The 21,753-nt window shown below is 41.7% G+C and overlaps 1 protein-coding gene across 5 annotated transcripts; it reads right to left on the bottom strand.

The window, feature by feature from the left end:
• Window positions 1-576: 576 nt before the first annotated feature.
• LOC111249385 (paramyosin, long form-like) lies at window positions 577-21,214 on the bottom strand. Of its 5 annotated transcripts, none has more exons than XM_022803190.2 (7): window positions 20,763-21,214; window positions 19,209-19,389; window positions 18,248-18,394; window positions 4,675-4,732; window positions 2,746-2,941; window positions 2,088-2,269; window positions 577-826 (listed from the first exon to the last, which is right to left on the bottom strand). In XM_022803190.2, the coding sequence occupies exons 2-6, from the start codon at window positions 19,387-19,389 to the stop codon at window positions 2,147-2,149; spliced, it is 705 nt and encodes a 234-aa protein (XP_022658925.1). In that variant the 5' UTR covers window positions 20,763-21,214; the 3' UTR covers window positions 577-826; window positions 2,088-2,146. The 5 variants fall into 5 exon arrangements, with proteins under 5 accessions (XP_022658925.1, XP_022658926.1, XP_022658928.1 ...); XM_022803191.2 differs by having other exon boundaries at window positions 1,564-2,269; window positions 20,763-21,200; XM_022803193.2 differs by having other exon boundaries at window positions 18,257-18,394; window positions 20,763-21,192.
• Between the last annotated feature and the right edge of the window lie 539 nt (window positions 21,215-21,753).

Raw genomic sequence — 21,753 nt, 5'->3', positions numbered from 1 at the left:
TATAACAATAGAATCTGTTTGATTTCGTATACACATATAAGGTCATATATAAAAAGTCATTACGCCCTGGTACTGTTTGGTGATTTTGTTGGTCAATAGCATATCAAGCCTGCCTATGCTGAAATTTGTCTACCATGTTGTAACGATTAAACATAAACAAAATTTCAGCAAATCTTATTCCCGATAATGGAGTGTTCCAGCCACACTGTGTCTGTTGAAATTGTCTTTGTTGCTGAATAACAGCTTCGTTAATAATCCTGTGATTTGGCAGAGAAAAACTAGCTTGTTTAAAAAAAATTTGGATCTCCTGCTTCCCGCGTCTCTGCTAGCACCTGTAAGAAAAATCCTATGAAATTTCACATTGATAAAAGCTGTAAGCGTTTATCACATTCGCGAAGTGTCGCGCATCTAGAAGTATCAAGTAATCCGAGTTTGCCTAACTTCATCGCTAGGCGATCTTACGCCCAATTCGCGATGTTCACTAGTGTAAAAAAATTTACAAACGCATTCTGCGTAGACTGGCCTTTCCCATTTGCTATCAGCTTGAATCAGCGGTAGTAACAAAAGAACCACACATTGTAAACATGGAGACAGTTCATCTTAGTATTTTATTTTTAACGTTCAACATTTGTTCTTTCATAGTTATCCTGTGTCCTACATTGAAACATTTTCCGCGATTGCCGCTATATATTTATGTACATTTGCACGATAATTTCGAAGGCAAAGAAACACATTTAGGTCACATATAGCTGACTAAAACTGTCTAGCTTAATCGTTTTAGATTATTTCTTGGTTTTCTCTCCATCTAACGTTGTCCGGCGCAGATCTGCATGGAACAAGATCAAGGAAATGGGTAACCCTATTTATTATAATACCAGGATGAAGATGTGATTCGACTATAAGTTGATAGTGACGACAGTAATAGTCACTCTTATTGGTTGTAGACAAACAAGATTAGTTTTAGGGTTCATTTGAGTTAGACCGATGCAAGACGTTCTCGTCGTAACCACAAAAAGATATTTTGGTTAGAGAGAAAAGAAACTTAATGCATTTGTTTTTGCCACTATCATAAGCTCGATTTTTTGTTCCTTAAAGCGAAAAAATAGCAGCGTGTTCAAGAGTATACTAGAAGAAAAGTCAGCAAATTATATTGTAACTAGCGAGCACTTACATTTACCTATTAATAGAACGTCTTAGCTTATTAGTAGACATATTAGTATTTGTTATTAGCGGAACTGGATTTCACTATTATTTTCGATACTGTTCGGCTGCTAATTGAGACAGACGAGGCAAGTTCGCACAGCAAAAGTGGCTGTAGACTTCCTACAGAGATTAGGTGGTAGTAGTAAACTAATCATTATATTCAACTATGCGCAGCGTATGCAACATGTCGCCGGCGTATGTTTGCATGCAAATATTAGTACTGAAAGTACACAGGGTTTGGGTTAAATTTTGCGCTTAGATGTAGCTAAGTTTTTTTTGTTTAAAAAAGCGCTTCCATAAAATCGAGTTTGTATCTAAGTTTGTCCAACTTGCACATAAAAAAAAATCGTAAAAAACTACCTGAAAAAGTGACGCTGGCCCGTGGATTTAAGCATGGGTTGATGAATATGTAGCAACCAGGAAATCATTGATGAGCTCTTATTGGATGTTTTGGTTGGCTAAGCTCTGTACTCTGTTTGCACCAGGCTCGATATTACTAGGTGTGCAAAACGAAAAACTGGTCTATCATAGTGAATCCAAGTTGAGACATTAGAAATGTCTCGATAGCAATGTCTGTTTTGTTGATACGGCTTCTTGTCATTCGTCCTTATGACCATTTATTATGATGTTGATGTGGTTAAGCTGACAAAGATGATTGAAAAATTGTCGTGTAGATGATCGTTTTCGCTGAGAGTGAAACAATGTAGTTTAGGCGTAAGCAGGAAACAGTTTTTGAATTAAGCGTGACATAAGCAGCGATATGCGGACAGGTTATTGTTGAAGTGGTGCGATGTCACTGAGGTATAAGTGACACCTCGGAAGATTCCGCGCCTACAAAATAGAAATCTCCGTTCAAAAATGATCCCAAGGAGTTATCTACGTACGATTTTCACAGATTCTTAATAGGGCATCTGCGGTGGTCATGTTGAAAACGGCACCGTACTTAGTCGCCACACACGGTCTCTAGCTGGATGTAAAGCCCTTTGACCTTATTATTTGATGCGGCCAATTCGTCGATCGTATCAGCAAGTTTGCGTTCTAGGCCCGCACAATAGCTCTGTAGGTCCTGTGAAATTTGCAGCACAACAATGAAGAAAGATTAGAACTAGTCAGAATGGGTAATTTCTGTAAAATAAACTGGGTTGTTCTTTTCTAAAAATACTATAGCATCTCGAACCAGGAGCTTAATGTTACTAATAGCTGTGAAGAATACTAGCTCGTCTTTAGTTTGAATTGTATTGGATTACATCTGGATCATGCATATCAGTAGAGATTTGAAGTTCTGACTTTTGCTAAGATTTTCTAGAGACTTAGATTTGGAGAGCCATGCACATCCTTGGATATATAGTTGTACGTTTTTAACTATTATGTCTATCAGAGCGAAAAGGGAAATCAGAAACCCAACCTACTAAAAATGCAATGTTGCCAGCAAGCAGGGTCATAGGACAGGGATTGGTGTAAATAAGTTCAAGAGCCAGATATTCATTCTACATGTTTTTAATAATCGTTTGACAACTTGAGTTGATGAGCTCTAATACTAACGCCCATAAGTTGCGACTGTTTGCGTATTATTTTTTGACATTCTTCGTTGTACATTTCGGCTTCGCGAATTTTCGCCGCCATTTCCATCATTCGACCACCCATGATGTCTCGCAGAACTGAGGCATCCTGACGAGCAGCTTTCTCATTGTCACCGATACGCGCCTGAAGTTGCTCAAGCTCAGATTTCAACTCTCGCCTGAAAAAATGAGTACACGTGTCCATGTAGGATTATCTTTTAACATTCCGTAAATACGGGTAACAGTATTATTCACAAACTACGGCAAATGACACAAATCTTATGCGATTTGATCGTTCTGAGAGAAAGATGTTACGTACGGCGTACCGGAATAATGTAATGAACTGTAGAATAATTCGAGCGTTTGGCACATCATACACGCAACTCACACATCTAAAATGTAAAATTTGTGCAATATAAACACCAGCAACACAAGAAACAGCTGAAAATCGATTAAACTTGGACTGGCACCTTCCCTTAAAAATAATTTTGTCGTCTATCAGTTTTTTAAAGGTAGCTAAACCTAAACTTATGTTAATACTGTCCGAATGGTTTGAGCAGATACCGTATTGACTAAGGACTTCAGCAAATTGTTCTGTTTTTGTCGCCATTGTTGCTCAGTCTGAGAATAGTCAAGAACATCTGCTTCCGGTCAAGCCTGTCAGTCGTTTTGAAAAACACATGGCGTGTAGCACTAGCCCACATCTTCTGTTTTGCTTGGTTTTAATATATGTTTCGCGTAATCCTTTAGTCGAGACTTTAGACGTCTAAGATTCTTTAATGGTTGACTTTATCTATTTCACTATGCCAGTCGATTGCTTTATATCGACTCTGCAATTCACAGCGAGTCCTTGACGAACGCGTGGTCTACTCGTTAACATTTATAGCAAACATACGCACAGTATAAACAGTTATCGGCTATCTAGTTATTTTTGTCGTGAACAAGTTACTTGATATGTTTTTATAACAATTGTATTGACGGTGGCGCAATACCAATGATAATAACAGTTATTGTTATTACTATCATGAGAATACTGTTTATCATTTTTGTAATTTATAATAATGGTAACTAGATTTGTCAATCAGTTCCTAATTCTCAGAAACTGTTCTTATGACCAAAATATATCGTCTGCTAATTATATTAAGCGATCCGATAATGGTAGGTTTATTATAGAAGGAAAAGTTGAGGACTTGCGAAGATCTAATAATAAAATCCTATTGTGGATACAATCGAAACATAGTGCTTATCTTCCTACAAAATAGAAACTCAGTTCAAATGAACACCCTGCTAGCCTGAAAGCTTTATTCCTTTTACATTCAATAGAACCAATGTAATGACAGTCTACGTGTGCCTTCTCGATTAAAGGATTCATACGATTGCAAGGGATGGCCTAAATAGTGTTGCCTGAGGAAAATATTGTTATCAAAAGATGGCTGCTGCATCGAGTCATCGCCCTGTTTGCGTACGTTCCTATCTGTTCTAAATGCTTATTTCACATCGTCTATAAGAACGAAAACTGCAGCTTTGACAAACAAAAATCAAACGAGTCAATTTGGAAAACGTAAGCTTTGTCGTGCCGTTGGCATATTGTTGTAAAAAAGCAGACCATCGTCTCACTCAGTAACTCTCGTTGAGTAGTTACTGTAACAACGTATTAGCTAAGATCACAGTGGTGTATTATGGATGCACGTACGGATGTAAGTATATTTGTTATCGTAAGTTACCGCAGTCCGTTCTATTTTTGTCAGTGAAGATGATCTGTTTACATTCAGTTCATTATCCTTACCATCATATGTGAAGGAGTCCCTGGTAACGTAATAGTAAATATCACTAATCTATTAATAAAATCAGGTTTCAACTGGTGATCACAGTTTAAAGCTCTATATTGTAGACGGACTGTAAGCTAACTTACACAGCAGATGACCCTTGTCGGCTGATTTGCTTTCTCCTAATTGTGCCGCGGTCTTCCGCTGAAATACACAAGTGAATGAACTAATTAGATAAAATATGGCGATCTACCTTTAGTTGACACCTTTTTTTTGTCGATAAATAATGCAAGGCAACCGCATAATGATGCAACGGATGTAAAATTTCCAATTTAGCATTCTATAAATATATAAATACATTCGATAAGATATGGCAACTTACGCAAAGTTAAGTCATCTAAGTATGAAGCTATTGAGCCATTTTTAAGCGTACTGTTAGCTAACATAACAACAAAATAACAAATGGCTTAGTCGGCCAGAGCTGCGCTATGGACCTTTGCCCTAAGAAGAGCAGTTCCGCCACCACAGACCACTTCGAGTCTCGGATGCTCTGACGGCAACTTGTCACCGTTGTGCTTCACATTCGTAAATCAACGCTGTTATTATCTGCTCGGCTCAATTACCTCAGAAGCTTTCGGGTCCACAAAGCTTATAAATGACACTCGTTCCCGCTAATGCGAAACGGCGTTGTCAGCCGCGTACCCATATATATATACAATCCCTTCCACATGCAATACTAAGCGAATCATAACACAGCATTGGCTTCAGCCAGCCGACATTACACGATTCGAAACGGCATCACAGACAGGGTAGCAGGTCAAAAATACAGGAATAGATGAGTGACAAATGGGGAAGGTGTCAATGAGTGGTCCATTGAAACACGGTCGCAGCTTTCACTTTTTCTACGTAGAGCTGTATGTAAACGAAGCTAGATCTGGCAAATCCAATCATAAAGCATCCTAGTATCGTTGTGCTTTTTTCTAATAGCGCGCTACTAAAGGTTACTTCAAAGAAGCCTAAATTGCACAGTCATGTAGAGAAGCATTATCATAAACCAGAACTACCCAACAATGTCTATATTATACTGCCGCGTGTATTACTAGCAGTTGTCAGCGACGACAGTAATGTACGTCGTCATATGGAATACTGCCGCCGCGTTCCTTGGGTGTTGATTTGAAAGGCGCGTGCTTTGGCACGTTTGCGGGCGAAGGAGGCCTTTTCTGTCAAGTTGAATCATTCATTAGAAAGTTGTTTAAAACGTCCTTAGGGGTGATGGCGTTGACTCCCGAGCGCGGTCCTGCCATTCGTTCACTGGTCACCATGAAGATAACATCGAATTAATTATTTACAGCAGCAGTAGGGGATCGATAGAAGCAGCAGAGGGAAGTGGTAGAACCTCGTCATTGAACAATTTCGTCACAACAACGTTAAGCTGCGCAGCAATAAACCGTAAAACATTCCCGTAGTCACATTACAAACTGGTAGCAATTTCCGTATGTTCAATTAGCAGTTCGCAATACCAGTACAATTTACAGACACCGCTCTGTTCAGATTATTTTCTAATCATAATTTAATTTTTAGGTAAATCGTGCATAAATGAGTAGACCTAAGGAGGTTGGGGCGTAAGCGTTTCAGTTTCCTCATCTAACACGCGTCGTTGGCTAGGATGGCTGACAAAAGAATTACGACGGAAAAATGAGCGCCAGTGTCTACGGCGTAAGCTAAAAAACCGAGGGGCTGATGGGCGAAGTGTAGCTTGTTCTCTTCCGAATTGCCCAAAGTTGATGAGGGAAAGTATCCTGGATAGCAGATGAAGTAATCTGCCAACCCTGACTTCAGTCATAGCAAATGCATAGACGATTTAAAACGATGTCCCCTCTGCCATCAATGCCGTATTATTCGTGAACACCGACGTTTCCTGAACGGATATGGTCTCTTCCTTTACAATTCATCTATCTAGGTAATTATACTTTGATATATATAGAATGTACGCATATATTTTACGTAAAGAAGTGTAGGCTTTTCGAGTAAATGCATTACTTGAAATGCACCTTGTCCGAGATGTGACAAGGCCAATCGACTGTTGCAATGGACTCGTTCATTACCATGTGGAAAGCCACATTAAGCTACACCTATTACAAATAAGTATTTATTGGAAGAGTTTGATCATGTAATCGGTCGAGTAAACGGTGAGTTTATGTCTAATTAGAAAGTCCCGTGTTCATAGCTTTTATCAGAGGGAGTTATTGTCTTGGGTGCAAATTAGCCGACGTTTAGTTAATCAGCCACGCGTACAGACCAACGTATAGTACGTAACCAACCATAAGCAGACGACCGTGCTATATCGCAGGCTACATACCACCGACAAGCTATCGCTTGCTCGTGACCCGCTACGATAAGTCGATGAAAGGCATGACCACGCTTATTTCGAATTACGCTGTGTAACCCTGGTTGTCTGAAACCGTTGGTACTGGCCATCCGCACGTACCGAAAATAGCCAAACAATCTGTGCTCAGCCGATAACAAGCGGCAGACAAAAAGTGAGCCATAAATAAGATACAAATGCAAAGAAAACGTTCGAGGACCAGTATGAACCTCTAAATGAAAGCTTCGAAGGTACTGATCTTGGCCATACCGAATTAGATGAAAACAATCGTACTGAAACAATTTAACAATGTTCGAAAGTCACTATTTATGTTTACTATATAATGTGATACGTAATACCTTTGTGCAAAAAGCAGAATTTCCGACTGTTTTTACAAATATTTACAAACACTAAGCCATTTTTAGACTGCATATCCATCGATGGCGCTGCACACACAGTTTCGCCCCTTACACGCCCAAATGTTCAACTGGCCTATGCCCTATTCTAGTTACCTATTTAGAGGCTGTCTTCGAAGTGTAGTAGATGGGCATGAAGAAAATTTCTTCCGGTACTGACTAACTATATTACCCCCATAAACATTAACTAGGGCCTAGAAACTATACTTAAGCATTGCCGTAAGCCCCACGCACGCAAGCAAACCTTGTGACACTCATACACATTTTATCTGTTTGATTGTTCTGAGCGTTTATTCTTTTCCGTCAATCCGCCTTACATAGCGTAAATAATCACTTTGTTCAAGCCCGGTTCAAGATTGTATTCGTTCTAATTCAATTATACCGGTGCTATGGTATTATTAGTGATCTTCTTTACATATTAACGGTATTGCGGGCCGCCTGTGTACAGTGGCTCCTGACCAATACAAAGTACCACAGTAATTGTCATAAGTATTTTTCGGTAGGTTGCTTCAGCAAACTTCGGGGAAAAGGATGTGGAACACCTTAATCTTGTGGATAATTTTTTGTTTTCGTTTAGCTAGAAGTATCTTTTAGAGCCGATATCTCGCAATAAGCCATACATAATACGCGTGGCAAAATATAGATGTATTTCGAATATGTTGTAGATGAACCGTAATGTCAGTCTTATTTTATCTTATCTTATATATATCTAAAAAGTAGCTCCCTGTACTGAAAATGAAAAATAGATTCTCACTTCACCTATTCGTATTATAATTTAAGTGATTACAAGATTATGATTATTACGCATCCAAGGTAGCTAGCTTTAAGCAGTCGTGATATTTTCTGCTATACAAAGAGTTTGGAAGAAGGCGACATTGCTTTAATGGCGTGCTTTCTGATAATGATGAATGAGCGGTCTGACAGCCTCGGCAGTAATAGACGCCACATCTCTCACAAGAGGTCGCTGCCATTTTCAACGACATTAAAACAACGCATCTGGGGCATTGTATGACACCAAAGGACAATTTGTATGGACGCAAATTAGCCGAACGCTGCGACAGGCGAGGCGCTACAAACGCAACGCTGCGTGCCTTACCACGTTTGCACGTTTTGTGTGCGTCGCCGCCCGCCGAACGACACCATCATAAAGACCAACACGTTGGTTGTTTCGCACCCAGGCATGCATGGGCAACAAGGCAGCGTTAGTAGACCAACATGTAGCATACCTTGTGAAAGGAACGATTATAGCAGAACTTGTCGCGTCGCAAAATGACGCCTACGAATAACAAGGAACTACTTTAGTTCTGTTTCACATGTTGTCGAAATGTGGCAACGGTGTAATCGTTGCTCTATCGGAACGATTATTATATTAATTGTAGCGTAGGCATTTTTTTTTCGACCTACCATGTGTCCTATTTCACGAATAAAAAGCGTGTGCATAGGGCAATGCTATAGCGTTCTCGTGGACTCCGTTTATATTGTGCCAGTGCATTGTACCGCGAACGCTGTGGGAAAATCGATTCTGCCGGCTAGAACAACTGCGTATAAGTCAACTACAAGCCATTTGTGTTCACAGATGAACACCTATTGAAATAAATTCTCCTAATGTTACACTGATACGAAGATCTCGTATACGCGCTTACTCAAAACACGCGGTAGAGTCGCCGCTCGTGCTCATAGGGCTTTGTCTGCTTACCACACTTGATACCTACCACTCACTCACATTTGGCTTACAGTTATACAAAAGGAAAAAGGGAATGGACGACAGAGAAACTGCGTTTTCTTCACCGCTTTCTTCACTCTGGCACCACGATTCCGTCTTCAGTTGTCGTCAGGCTTATCTGAACGGTGGACTCCAGGCCCAATCTTTCTTAGTGTCGGATAGGCTAGCACCCTTTGACCACTAGTTGTCATGACAAAAGTGCTAATGGTAGCCCAAGCGAATGGTCAGTCAGTGTTGGGGCTGCGTCTGCAAATAAGGTTGTTGGTAACCCAAGCCGGTTCATCATAGCTGTAGTCATGCTTCATTCGTGTTTGTTGTTCGCAGCAACCTCCCATAGTTCCCGCGCTTTGTCTCTTGCATTTTCATCTGTAACAATGAGCTTCGTCGAATTCAGTTGATACTAAACACCATAATAACTGTCATCTGGTCAACGTTCATCTGTTTGGCGCCCCAGGTCCTACCAGCTCGAGTCGTCCTACGGGCCAGGGAAAAGAAAAGGGCTTTTCCATCTTGTCGGTTTGCTGTCGTTCCCGTCCTCTAACATCATTGTCGCTTTTCCCTTACGACCTTACACGAGATGCCTCATTTTCTGCTGTGATCCCTTTGGTACAACCAAAATCACTACGCCAAGCAACGGAAGCAGTCGACGATTTCAGTCGAGGCGTTCTCATAGATAGAATATAACAGCGTCTCATGTTGCTTCTTTGTCTAGAACACCGACTACATAGTCGCGGTCTGCGTGTGTGCGTGCACGTGTATTGTCAAGCGTAGAATATGACAAAATTGAGATGAGTTGCCAAACCCAGCTTAACTGAGGAAAGATTCAAAGCGATTTAGAGGAAAAGGATGCGGAGATGGCCGCGGAGTTTGGGATGCAAACAGCGGTGAAGAACGATTACATGATGATTGGCTTATATGCTTGTCACGTGTGAGTGAGTGAGTAAGGTTTGAGTTGAGGCCTGGCTTAGTCCACAATGTCATAGCTATTATCGCTACAAGAAAAGTTCGTTGTTGTCGACACTCGACATCACAGAAAACGTTAGGCGTTAGATATCAGAGAGCACACGCGTTACGGCAATCGACTTGTAGCAGACGTTCCATTTAAAACAGCATGGCGACAGTTAACGCCGGAGAGTTGTTAAAGCGAATTTTACGGGATCTCCTGTATCGCCAGCCCGCCACAATCTGAAGACACTTATTCTAATATAAATTCTCTGAACTAAATGTCGTGTATCGTCTGGAACGTATTAGTGTCGTGAGTGTTTGCTAACACGTTCATACACACACATGAAGGAAAACCCAGCGCCTTTCCCGATTCATAAACTGCTACGTAGGCGGGTGTGCCTTTACTCTTTCACCGCCAGTTACGCACCGTCGTTCTTATTGCCAGTGTTCGTTTGGTGCTATTTGTATGAATTCACGTTAGGCCGGTTGAGGCTCTTTTGCAAGGCGCTGGCAGGCCGTGCCGTAGTCTCCGTGGCGCTACACAGGATGAAGTCGTTTATGAATAATGCTTCTGTCATCATTGCGAGCGCGGCGGCCTTACCTGGCCTTTTTTTCTCTCTCTCGCTTTGACTCGTCCGCATCGTAAATAATGAACACAGTGGCTCCAGCTTAACAGCTACTTGGATAGCCCCTAGCCACGACCATATTTGTTGCGTAAACATACAAAACTAAAAACTAGTAAAACCTTGCGGAGACAGCCTGGAAAACCTATGGTTAGTTGCCTGCCGGCAAAAAAGTTGACAATGCTGACGTATGTTGCATACATGTAAACGACGCTTCAATATGATTACATTTTTCACGAGAAACTGTTGCTGAAACTGGTCACACTTCTCCCACAGGTTTGTACTCATTGACAGTGGATCTAGCAGTATGAGTGCAATAGCTGGCATTAAGCTGTTTGATGATCGGTTCAATTTGTTGGAGTTGAATGCTTTTAAACGCACATATCTCCTTAAAGAAAAGAACCTCTACAGATCGATGTCATCTGTTCAATGGAAAATATGTATTTTGTCTAAAGTAGCCACGAGTTTATTAATTAAGTACATAGAATAACAATGATGCCGAAGTAGTGCACAGAGTCGCACAGGCACGTTTCGTTCCTACAATAATCATAAGGACGTTTGCACGATAAGAAACACAGCTAGTTACTATTTACGAACCCATTGAATGACGTTTAGCAAAGCCAGAAGAGATGGCCATAGTCTGATGTTGAAATGAGTTTGCTAGGACGTCATTTAGCTACAGTCGTTGTCCAACAATTAATTAGCAGATTTGTCGTCCGTCCTGTTGCAATCATCGTTACTATATTCATTGGAACCCGATGCTTATGTCTTGGTTTTCAGCATTTTAATGGCAGTGGCTAGAAGGCAACTAGATATTTCGTCTACAAGAACTGCTTTTAAGAAGAGATTTTAAATCTGCCATAGTAAAAGGTTACATTGCCATTACTACAACCAAAGGGAGCGTAAATGTTTGACAAATCATGCATTCTATGTAAATAGAGAGTACTAAAACTAGTTCTTCCTATTGCTACCAAACACGAAATTGTATCCTGCCACGCAAACAGCACATGTTTCCATCGCAGTAACAAAACAGGGTACAGTTTTACCGAGAAGCTCTGGACAACATAAGTCCTACATGTGCCTATCAATTGCTGGGTCGAATCTTCTCGTCGTTGTTGTATCATCATTGGGCCAGATGGCGTTATTTGATATCATCAGTTATCGTATCCCGTATTAGCTATCTTTTTGCTATCGTTTGTTAGCTGCAACCCATTTTTTTGGCCATCAAAAGCTCTGGCCGCTTGTCCCGCCAGCTTGTTCTTTCTCTGTGTTATTTTACAAAATTGCGGTGTCAAAAAGGGAAATAAGAAGTGAACGCATCGTGTCCCAGTGTTGGCCAACATTAAATTAGCCTTATTTTTCTCGTTTGTAGATGGGGAAAAAAAGCGGGATGTCGGAGTAGGTTGGTCCTATTTGTCGGCAGCGAGATTGCCAAGAGAGAGACCTATCTAAAAATCGATATACGCATCACAACCACTCACCTATACAGCGCATACGTTTGCCAAAAGGGATGTACCGATTGAACTACATTATAAGGAGTGAATTCGAGTAACTTCGAGGACCGGGCATATGCTCTACGGCGTCCATGCTCTCGTTATGGCGTGACCGCCCTCAATAGAGACCTGTTCATATGGTTATTCTCTATGCCGTACGTGTATTGTTGCTTGGCGGTAAATAAGCGCCGGTGTATATGAAATGCTTAACTTCGAGTTCGCAATATGGCAACTATCTTATAGGCGTATATTAGTGGGTGACATAGGTTTGCTTCAGACAATCATTTCAAGATGCGCTTGTATGGGTAGTAACGTACCTCTTCTGACCATCTTTGAAATTCCTATGGACTTTCCACTTAATAATTGAAATTCACAGAAGTTACTGTCGTTTTTTTTTCGGTAATTTAATAATAAGCCCTTTATATCGAGAGTATCGGCTATTATTCGACCTGTGTTGTATATAAAACACGTACCTCACTGTTAATAATAACTGTTAAAAACGACTACTAACTCTCGAATGTAAGATAAGCTTTCTCGTTTAGACAAACACATCTGATACGTGTCAAGTAAGCATTAGTCATCGGTAAAATTTATCAGGCTCTTGACCCTAGAGCAGTTTTGGCATGACAAAAACTTGCCCACAAATGTATTGAAGTTGTTCATTGTCTAAGTCAATGGACATCAACAAGTCCTCGACGTTGTGAGCCTCTACGCTTTCATTCAACGGTTCATGTTAGATTATGCTCGTTTCTGACCGCTATGACTATGACGGTCAGATCTCGTCTCTGTTTGTATAATAATATCATACAGAACTGGCATGATACAGATATGCTTTATAGGGACTCTTTCGATCGATCGATATGGTATTTACGTTGCCAGAGGTTTGATTACGCTACGATATCGTTCGCACGAAGATCATTCCGCAAACGTCTCGGACGCTCGTTTTCGATTTTGCCTAGAACGTCACAACGAATTCCTCAGGCGCGCTGGGTCCTATCAGGTTTCTTGGGTGACTCGTCGTCGAATGTCACTTTTATGCCGCCAGTCAGCTGCTAATGCTGCACTGGCATTTATGACAGACTGCGGTGAATCAGCCACTTACTTCGAGCTGCCTAGACAAAGTCTAGTTTCAATCTTACTCAGCGAATACAACGGCGTTGGAATGACATTGCTACACGGTTTCGTCCCACATCCGTCGCCGTTGCCACCAATGAAACAGACTTTAGTTGCGCGATACCTTTGATGCAGTCGAACGACAAAATTGAAGCTAGGCCGATATTAGACCTTGAAAATGTACACCATGTACGCTTACGCAGTACGGCTATTCAGTAAACCAGACAGCGTTCGTTCATTCATGACATGCGCTGCAGACAGATTCAGTCATGAACCTATCTGTAGCGCTTCGGTCGGTGGTACTTTGAGACGGGCACCTTCATCGTAGGTTCAGTGTACTCCCGGCCAGCTAGCTAGCCGGTCAAAGTAAGTTTCAGCATAATTATCAAAAATAAAACAGTACAGCATAGATCAGACTGCGAAACAGAGAATAAGAGACGAGGTGCGTATGTGACACGGTAAAAATGAAATTAGAAGATCTTGGGTGTGGGCAAGACGCGACGTCAACGGTCAGCGACAATCCGACCAGGTAGGTTTGCCGCCCTGTTCAGCAATGGTTTCCGGCCATCGACGACATCAAAATATCGGCACGATAGCTGGGTTCTATTGTCATTGCGCTAACGTAATAATAGACGCTGACAACATCATTGAGACGCACAGGGCGGATGTGTTGATACGATCAGGAGTATGTTTACGTGACACATGAGTATCTTGAAATTTGCAGTGCTCAATGCGTTAAGCCATCGCATAGTCCGGAGTGCCCTGTGGAGCTCGTACCTATAATGACAAATGGCCAGATTTCAGTTTCGCGCTCTTTACCGCTTGTAACCTTTTCTCCAAACGACATTCGCCTAGCACGTAAGCAATTACGTCTATGGCCGCTTTCAGAAAATTTACTAGGTGAGCAGCCTCGGTCACAAAGGTTCGGCTTATTGCATTGTACCGGGGTATATGATTTAGTTCGTGACACAGCATCATTGTTTTTTCCTCATGATTTCCACCACGTAGTTTGTTTGAGCGTCTGAGAGTAACCTCTGACTATTCACACCACATGTACGTACGTAAGCATCGAACATGTGACCTTTGCTTGGAAGTAAATTTTCCTCTTATTAGAGTTGGTAAATATGTGTAAATGTATACATAATACATTTGTAGAAGCATCGAACCTGATACTTTCGTTCATCCGGTTGTCAGCCTCAAATAGCAGGAAACAAGTATTTATAACCAACTGTGAGCTTGTACAACCGTATTTGTACGCTCGATTGCGAACCCGTGGGGACCTAATTGATATAATTACGGTGATGTGATCTCAATGTGAATCCCAGCATAGGGCACGGGTTTGTACTATTATAGACAATGCCTTACGTTTGCTAAGGGCTAAAAGCGAAGCTATTTGTGAAAGCAATATACTTACTGGGAAGGTGTTCAAACATACACTGTTGAACCACACGAATCTGTAAATACCATCTACATAATAGGTCGGTGTAGATCTGCGTTCTGCCATGGTTGGCGCAAAATGATATGCAAACGGGAAGGTATCAGAGAGGGGCTCGTCGAATTTGGTAGTTATAGTTGAGGTCTTTGTGGTCAATTGGACTACGATATTCGTGTTCGCAGTGCTACCGCTAAGGAAACTTCGCCGCTCCATGGGTCCGTCGGTGTGAGATCCATTTGGACATCGTTATCCAGAATTTGTCCAACTACAAACGGCGTTGCCAGTGCTCATAGGTTAAGAAACCTGTGGAAATGTTAATGGGGCAAAAGCTGGACGGAAGACGACAGGAACAAGCGTTTATACTGACAACGAAGCCCAACATCCTTCTGACTGACTAAAGACTTAACAATAAGGTGTAGAAATCTACACACAACATGGAAGTCATAATTAAAGCTGCATGGAAACAGGGGATCATACTTAAATCGGGGTAATTAAACAACGCTTAATACACGATCATGTAATACATTCTGTACGTATGGTCAAACAATGTTCATGTATAAGCCTAAATGTACGCGTTCGCCGGGATCGTAGGCAAAACGTCTCCGACATACCAATCACTAAAATAGCCTACAATCAATTTTATAGTTTTGATCTTAAATACACTGTTTTATTGCACCAGGAGCCGCTTCTGCAGGTGTTGGGTAAAGTTTTTTTTTTGTTTTGTGTGATCTCGATGTGGCTATAGGACGTCTGTACTTTTCCACGCCAATGATACTGATGTACAAGCGCAAATTACACAGAGCCAATTGGAATCGTCTGTTACAAACAGTCAATTTAAAGAGATTTGCCAACCGAGTGTTATTACACACATTATTTTGTGTGTGAGACAAATGCTTGTTTTTTGTTTTTGCGTATCATTATTATTATTATTATATGTATATGCCATCCGATGGTAATCGGAGTTGTTTCGCCCATCTCAAACACGGAGCCGATGTTTTATACGCGTGTATTTGTCTTCTATCACAGTACTACTTAATCAAACTACTGTCCGCAGTAGGTCACAACGAACCTATGCCGCTGAAGTGGTACACCCTAGAGACGAATGTAACAATTTGATATTAAAACGCAAGCGCGCTAAATTTCAAAACGTGTTTTACGTATACAAGAAGACGAACGTTGTATGTGTTTCTCGTTCTATCTTTGTAAATCGAGAGGTCTGTTCAAAGAAATCTGATGTGACAATTCTAAAGCTCAAATCCTCATGGTCATCTTAATTGATAATAACGGTCAAAGCTTTTAAAAGCATAAAATATGTTCGAATCATATTATATTCGAAATTTCAAAGATGAATTTAATACTTCATTTTCTCTGAAAAGGGGGTGGGCCCAAAGGTTCCCGGATCCTTCCTCTTGCCATTCACACACGTAACCAATCATCGACGCTAGTCAGCCGAGCGTTTTCGCGTAATTAACTTTTACAATGTTCAATCATAGGCAGAACAGTAGCGCCGATTCCCTACGACGAGTTTGATGACACGTCCGACCGGGCGTAAACCCTATGTCTCTTGAACAAAGAGCATGGCCCGATACTGGACGGTAGCTACGCCTTTTCGTGCTAAGATGATTAACAATTAGGGTCTGACTTCTGAAAACCCATATAGTTTTATTATTAGTGCTATTAATGCTACCCAAATAAAAATTCTTGCATTCGAAGGGTATGCGCTCCGATTATCGGAGGTGATGACAAATTGATTGCAATTCGTATTCTTATGTATGCATGCATGTCCGATGCCAGTTTTGCTAAAAAAAAATGAATAAAATTTGCTAAAAATTCTATCAACTATATTTAGATGTGACCTTTTTCTGAAGATAGAGAGCACCACATCACACTACACAATAGCCTCGAACAAGATTGTCCCGATACTATCCCAGTGTACGAATTATCGCTATATCACTACTTCATCTACAATAATAGAAAAGCTAAGCTCAACAAGACCCCCTGTCGTAACGTAGCTCAAATTAAACCGAACGTGTGTGAACGAAACCGGGCCCGCGTTTGGGGAACCTTCAACGAGTTAAAAATGTTTTTCCCCAGTGACGATTTTAGCTAAAAATACTGTCACACGTAGCGGACCATTCAGGACGACATCCTTTTAACGTAGCCTGTATCTGCTTCATACATAATAGATCTTTTTCCCTTATTTTCCCGTCCGTGATAGCTATTTCGACAGCAAGCAGCTTCAAGCCAACTAGATCTGCCCACTGAATGATGTACGCAGCTACAAAGGAAGCACCACGAAGCGTGGGTTCCAAGGCTGTAAAAAGTCAGGGAACGTTAAACACTCGTACGTCTCTTGACCCTATCAAATGAAAGGCGACATACATCTGGCTTGTAGCTAATGGCGTACAACGATGAATATCAAAAGTGCCCAGGTATTATGCGCATCCGTTACCGGCTAAAGATTAGCCAGACCACATCGATGAGCTTAATAGAAATTAGATTGGGCGTTATCGCAAGATGAACTTGCCCAGAAGACATCTTCGTTCTCGGCTACTTGGTGCATGCAGTCTAGGGGCCGGCCGTCACCGCTACCGTTATTACCGTTATCCACTAGTTGTCAGGTGCTACATGTGGTAACGACGATACCTAACGTTATAGTGCAGGGCTTTCGTAACGCACATTATGGCATGACGTCTCATAATTAGTAGCAGTATAACTACGGGTGAACGATGACTAGCAAGCATTCACGATTCTTTCGAAATAACCCGTTTACGTATTGACAAAGTGACGGGCCTGCGGCCTGGGAGCATCTGAGTTTGCAGTATTATTCTAAGTGACATCTATTTGAAAATGGTAGAAGCGAAAAGAAAAGAAAAGGAGAGAAGGAGGGGACGAAGGGGAGAGGCGAACAGAAGGAGGATGAGCGGAAAAGTCGTTGTCAAAGCATCCGTGGCCAGGCAAATTAGGCAGGCCCCTGAGCGGTTTATTATAGCATGCTAATGGAACCAGGATGAGCTGCTACTGGCATTAGGAGTAGACTCCTTAGGCTTTGGCGAGACACTACAATGCTTGTTTCACATGAAACACTTATGCTTGTTGAAACCTATGTTTAAGCGACTTTTACGTGGCAAGCCGGCTAACTGGCAGCGAACAAACGCGTTTATAGAAATTTGCCATCCTTGATCGAAGCTTATTTTCATGACACCGCTTGCACTGCAGTTAGCGTTGTGCTGATGTGTTTCGATAGATTAGTTCTCTATTTCGCTCCTATGAGAGAATAAGATATACGAGAATAGAATATTAGCGACGTTTTTATATAAATTAGCAGAAAAGAGACAGATAAATATACGACGGTTTAGAACGATCGTATATAGCTTATTGCATGATTGGCGGTTCATGCTAACGTAGACGGTTGTAGTACGGACACGAGCGCGATCCGGGAAAAATGGGAATAAAAGTATTAAGTGCTTATTTACCTTTATACAGCGTTGTTGTTCCCCTGTTTTTTCCGTTTTATCGCCCATTATACCATAGTTATTGTTTCGATACATAGGAAGTAGTCAGGCAAACAACTGCTAGACACACTATATAATACAAGGCACATACTTAACTTACAGCGGTGATGTAAAGACTCATCCTTGTTGGGATCAAGTGTAGGTCGCGTACAGCTGGCAGATCGCTGTTCGTGAAGATCTTCGAAAAGCGATTTTGGACGTGGTGTTTTATAACTAGACGAAGTACGTCTAAAACTCGCTGATAATGGCATATTTAAACGACGTATTGACTCAGTTAGTAAACAGGTGAAGATATGCGGATGCCACCTACTTATGATCTGCTCACATCAATCGATGGGCATGCAATCGCTAAAAGGGAAAAGTTCCAGCTTCAACACAACAGAGACCGACCCGATGTCAACCTTTTTCTGATACCTATCAGTATCCCAGGAACTCGTATATTCGGTAGAAGCAAATAAACAACAGTATACATAAGAATGATTGCATTTTTAGGGCTCCAACAACTTTACCTTGATAGTGTCAGACTGTAACTAAACGCAACCAGTATGTTAGAAATAGCTTTTATGTAAAGCTGATTATCAACGATATAGTTCACCCTCATATATATCAACAAGCTTTCCAGTACAGATCGAATTCTAGGGGGCAGTGTCAGGAATATCTCGATGTAGCGCGGTACCCAGGGAGACGTTTCCACAAAGGCTCACCATTAGTTTATAATAAGCGTTCGTTAAAAAGAAATGAGCTTAATGTTAACGAGAAAAAAACAAGTATTCATTTTGTTGTAACAGAGTCCGAAAAGTCCAAACGTTGATCAGTTGTGCTCCACGCAACAGCTGCGTCACGTATTATGCCCACTGAAATACGCGAGCGGGGGGGGGGGGGTGATAGTTACTACTGTGATGGTATTGCGTGTTCATCTTGTTTTGTAAAAATTGTCATCTAGCAGTAAGTGAAACTAGTGGTACCAAACGTCTGCCCAGATTCACCATTCCTCTAGCAGATTTATCGCTGTCGAAAGATTATGAATAGATCACCGGCGTACTCTCACTTACATCCGACCAACGGTGACTTATCGAACACTGCAATGTCGGGTCGGTCCGATCGAAAGGATGTCGTTTGCAGGGAACCCGTATAACGCCTCTCGCACTCTTCGAGTGTTGGTTCGTAGAGGGCGGAACCGAATTTGTGGTTATCCCGGTAGATCAACGTCAGCGGACGTTTCCAATTCACCATCTGTGGAATTGTGTACCGCGTAGGACCGTAAGATCCCACCGGACAGAGCAAAATACACGAAACAAGCAGTAAGTGAGCGAACGTTTTATTGTGATCAGAAATGTCATGTCACCGTGGCCCGAGTCTTGTCTAGCTGGGTCAGAAGCTGCGGATGATTTGGCAGACCAGGTTGGCCGCGACGTGTTGGCTAGCTTTTTTTTTTTACTACCGTGACTCCGATAGTGTGATAGTTAATATTATGTGATACGAGAACGTTTCGCAATACGCTCGTGATACGAAACAGATCTGGGCTGTCACTCCCCGGGGAGGAAGAGAGCGCTTCGAGTTAGAGGTCAGGTCAAGTCGGCTCCGATGAGCGCTCTGTTCGTCCAATCTGAGAACGCTTTTCAAGCTCAATGAGGCTCGCTAATTGAGGATGGTAAGCTCTAGATAGAATCTTCGTCACTACGACCCGATTAGTAGCCAACGTGTTCAGTGCACGGTAATTCCGTAAGCAGAAGCCCAAATAGCATTATACTACCGCTGTTATTTAATGTTGAGACATGCTGATTGTAAATCAAAGAGCGACTCGGAGTATAGTTCTTGAACGTTAAATGAATCGTGTATAATCGATTCTTTTTGTTTCACGCACAGCAATATAATTTCTGCTCCTTGTAATTGATCCTTTTTTTTTGCTAAGGACGCAAACAATGCGTCGTATTTACTCTCAACGTGCCATTGCCACACGAAATAATGCTATAAATAAAAACACGAATAGATGCTAGGCACGATATACATTTTTTACCACATAAATAACTTAGCGAGAACGTTCTGCACGTAATTTCCCTTGTATCGTCCCGTACTTATATCAAATGAGCTTTTCAACATAAAAAGTCCGAAGCAGCTGCGTGCAATTATGGCGACACCAGTTTTACAGTGATCTTTTTTTTCGAGACGAATAAATTCACTTATTTCCATTTAAAGCTAAGGCGTAAGCCTTGAAAGTACGATGCACGATGAGAGTCGACTGTACTCAAAAACTTCTAATGAGAAAACGCCGAAAGTTAATTTGGACGGTCGCACAGCAAAGCAGCATCCTTGAATTCACTGTTAAAAATGAGCTATGCACTGAGTATCCATAAGTTCGCTTTTGAACATCATACAACCTAGCCAAAGAAGTTAGCTGTCACGCGGACCGTAGTATTTAAAAAAAAAGAAAGTTACACCTGATCGCAAACTTACGCGATTCTACAAAATCGATGCCATTAAACAGTTATTCATTAATCCGTTCAGCCCGGCATCAACTAACAGCCTCCATGTGTACTCCCTATTTTTTTTTGCTTGAAACAAACACCAAACGCGACCGAAAGTCGTGTACTACTTTTTTGACTTACTTTTGAGCGTGTAGTCTGCTGCGTTCACTAGTAGTTCGCTGTTGTCCAAGTGTGTCGTTCTCGGGTATGATAGGCAAATACACCCGTAAAAAAGGGAAGGATCACAAGCACAGAGTCGTCAAGCGTTGCTATCTACTCTCGCTTTACTGCCGTTGCCGCTGATGTGGCAAAGAGAACCGCCCAACCCGACGTGAATCGATTTAGACCTTCGAGGTGTATGGCGAGCGACCTCCGATAGGCCGGGAAAGCGGCGCATACGATACCACTACCGACGCCTTCAGACGACAGCCCGAAAGGAACTGTGATGCCCTTACGGACCTGCCGCCAAAGGTGAGCCTGATGCCGATGTCAGGCTTGTTGCTGCTGCAGCTGTTGCTGTTGCTTCTATTGCTAGTTAACGTTGCTAGGACGGACGCCAGCCGAAAAATAAACAGGCGTCCAACCTTGTGAAACTGCAGAATGGAACAGGCCAAGTGAAGGTAGATGCACAGGTCAGTGCGAGGAAGTGTCTATTGCTGCAAATCGAAACTGCGAATAGCCGTCGTTACTGTTGCTTAAACTGATGCCACCCAAGCGTGTCCTACCAAACGAGCGCTACCAGATTTATCCTAACGTAGCCACAGAGGCCTTACCAACGACTGCGTGTGCACGAATAGAAACAAAAATAGTGGCAGAGTTTCTTGAGTAGGCATACCATTGGATTTTTTGAAGAATCAATTATTTGCATGTCAGCAAAACACTATTAGGTATTTATGCGATTTATCCTTAAACATATCCTTTCAGTTCTACTATTTAATCTAAGTTAGTTGGCTCGTTCGAACATTGTGAGTAGGACATATTTTAGCCATCGTCGAGCTCTTGAAACGATCTACACCAACACAAGTAATACAGATGTATTCCCTATTACATAGATAGCTATTGTAGACGCATTGTTCATATCATTGTTCGATGGGCTCGTTTTCGTTGGTATTAAAATAGCCTTTTGGCACGA

Source organism: Varroa destructor, unplaced genomic scaffold (genome assembly GCF_002443255.2).
Source record: "Varroa destructor unplaced genomic scaffold, Vdes_3.0 BEIS01000004.1, whole genome shotgun sequence".
NCBI lineage: Eukaryota > Metazoa > Arthropoda > Arachnida > Mesostigmata > Varroidae > Varroa > Varroa destructor.
The sequence above is the reverse complement of the archived record's forward strand: the minus strand, read 5'-3'. Positions and strand labels throughout refer to the sequence as shown.

Bases quoted from the DNA above. Each gene is read 5' to 3' on its own strand.
- LOC111249385 (XM_022803190.2), bottom strand. From the start codon at position 19,389: ATGGTGAATTGGAAACGTCCGCTGACGTTGATCTACCGGGATAACCAC. The intron at 4,733-18,247 runs GTATGTGCCTTG...TGTGTATTTCAG, and splicing joins ACATCACCGCTGTAAGTTAA to CGGAAGACCGCGGCACAATT. The intron at 2,270-2,745 runs GTTAGTATTAGA...CAAATTTCACAG, and splicing joins AACAGTCGCAACTTATGGGC to GACCTACAGAGCTATTGTGC.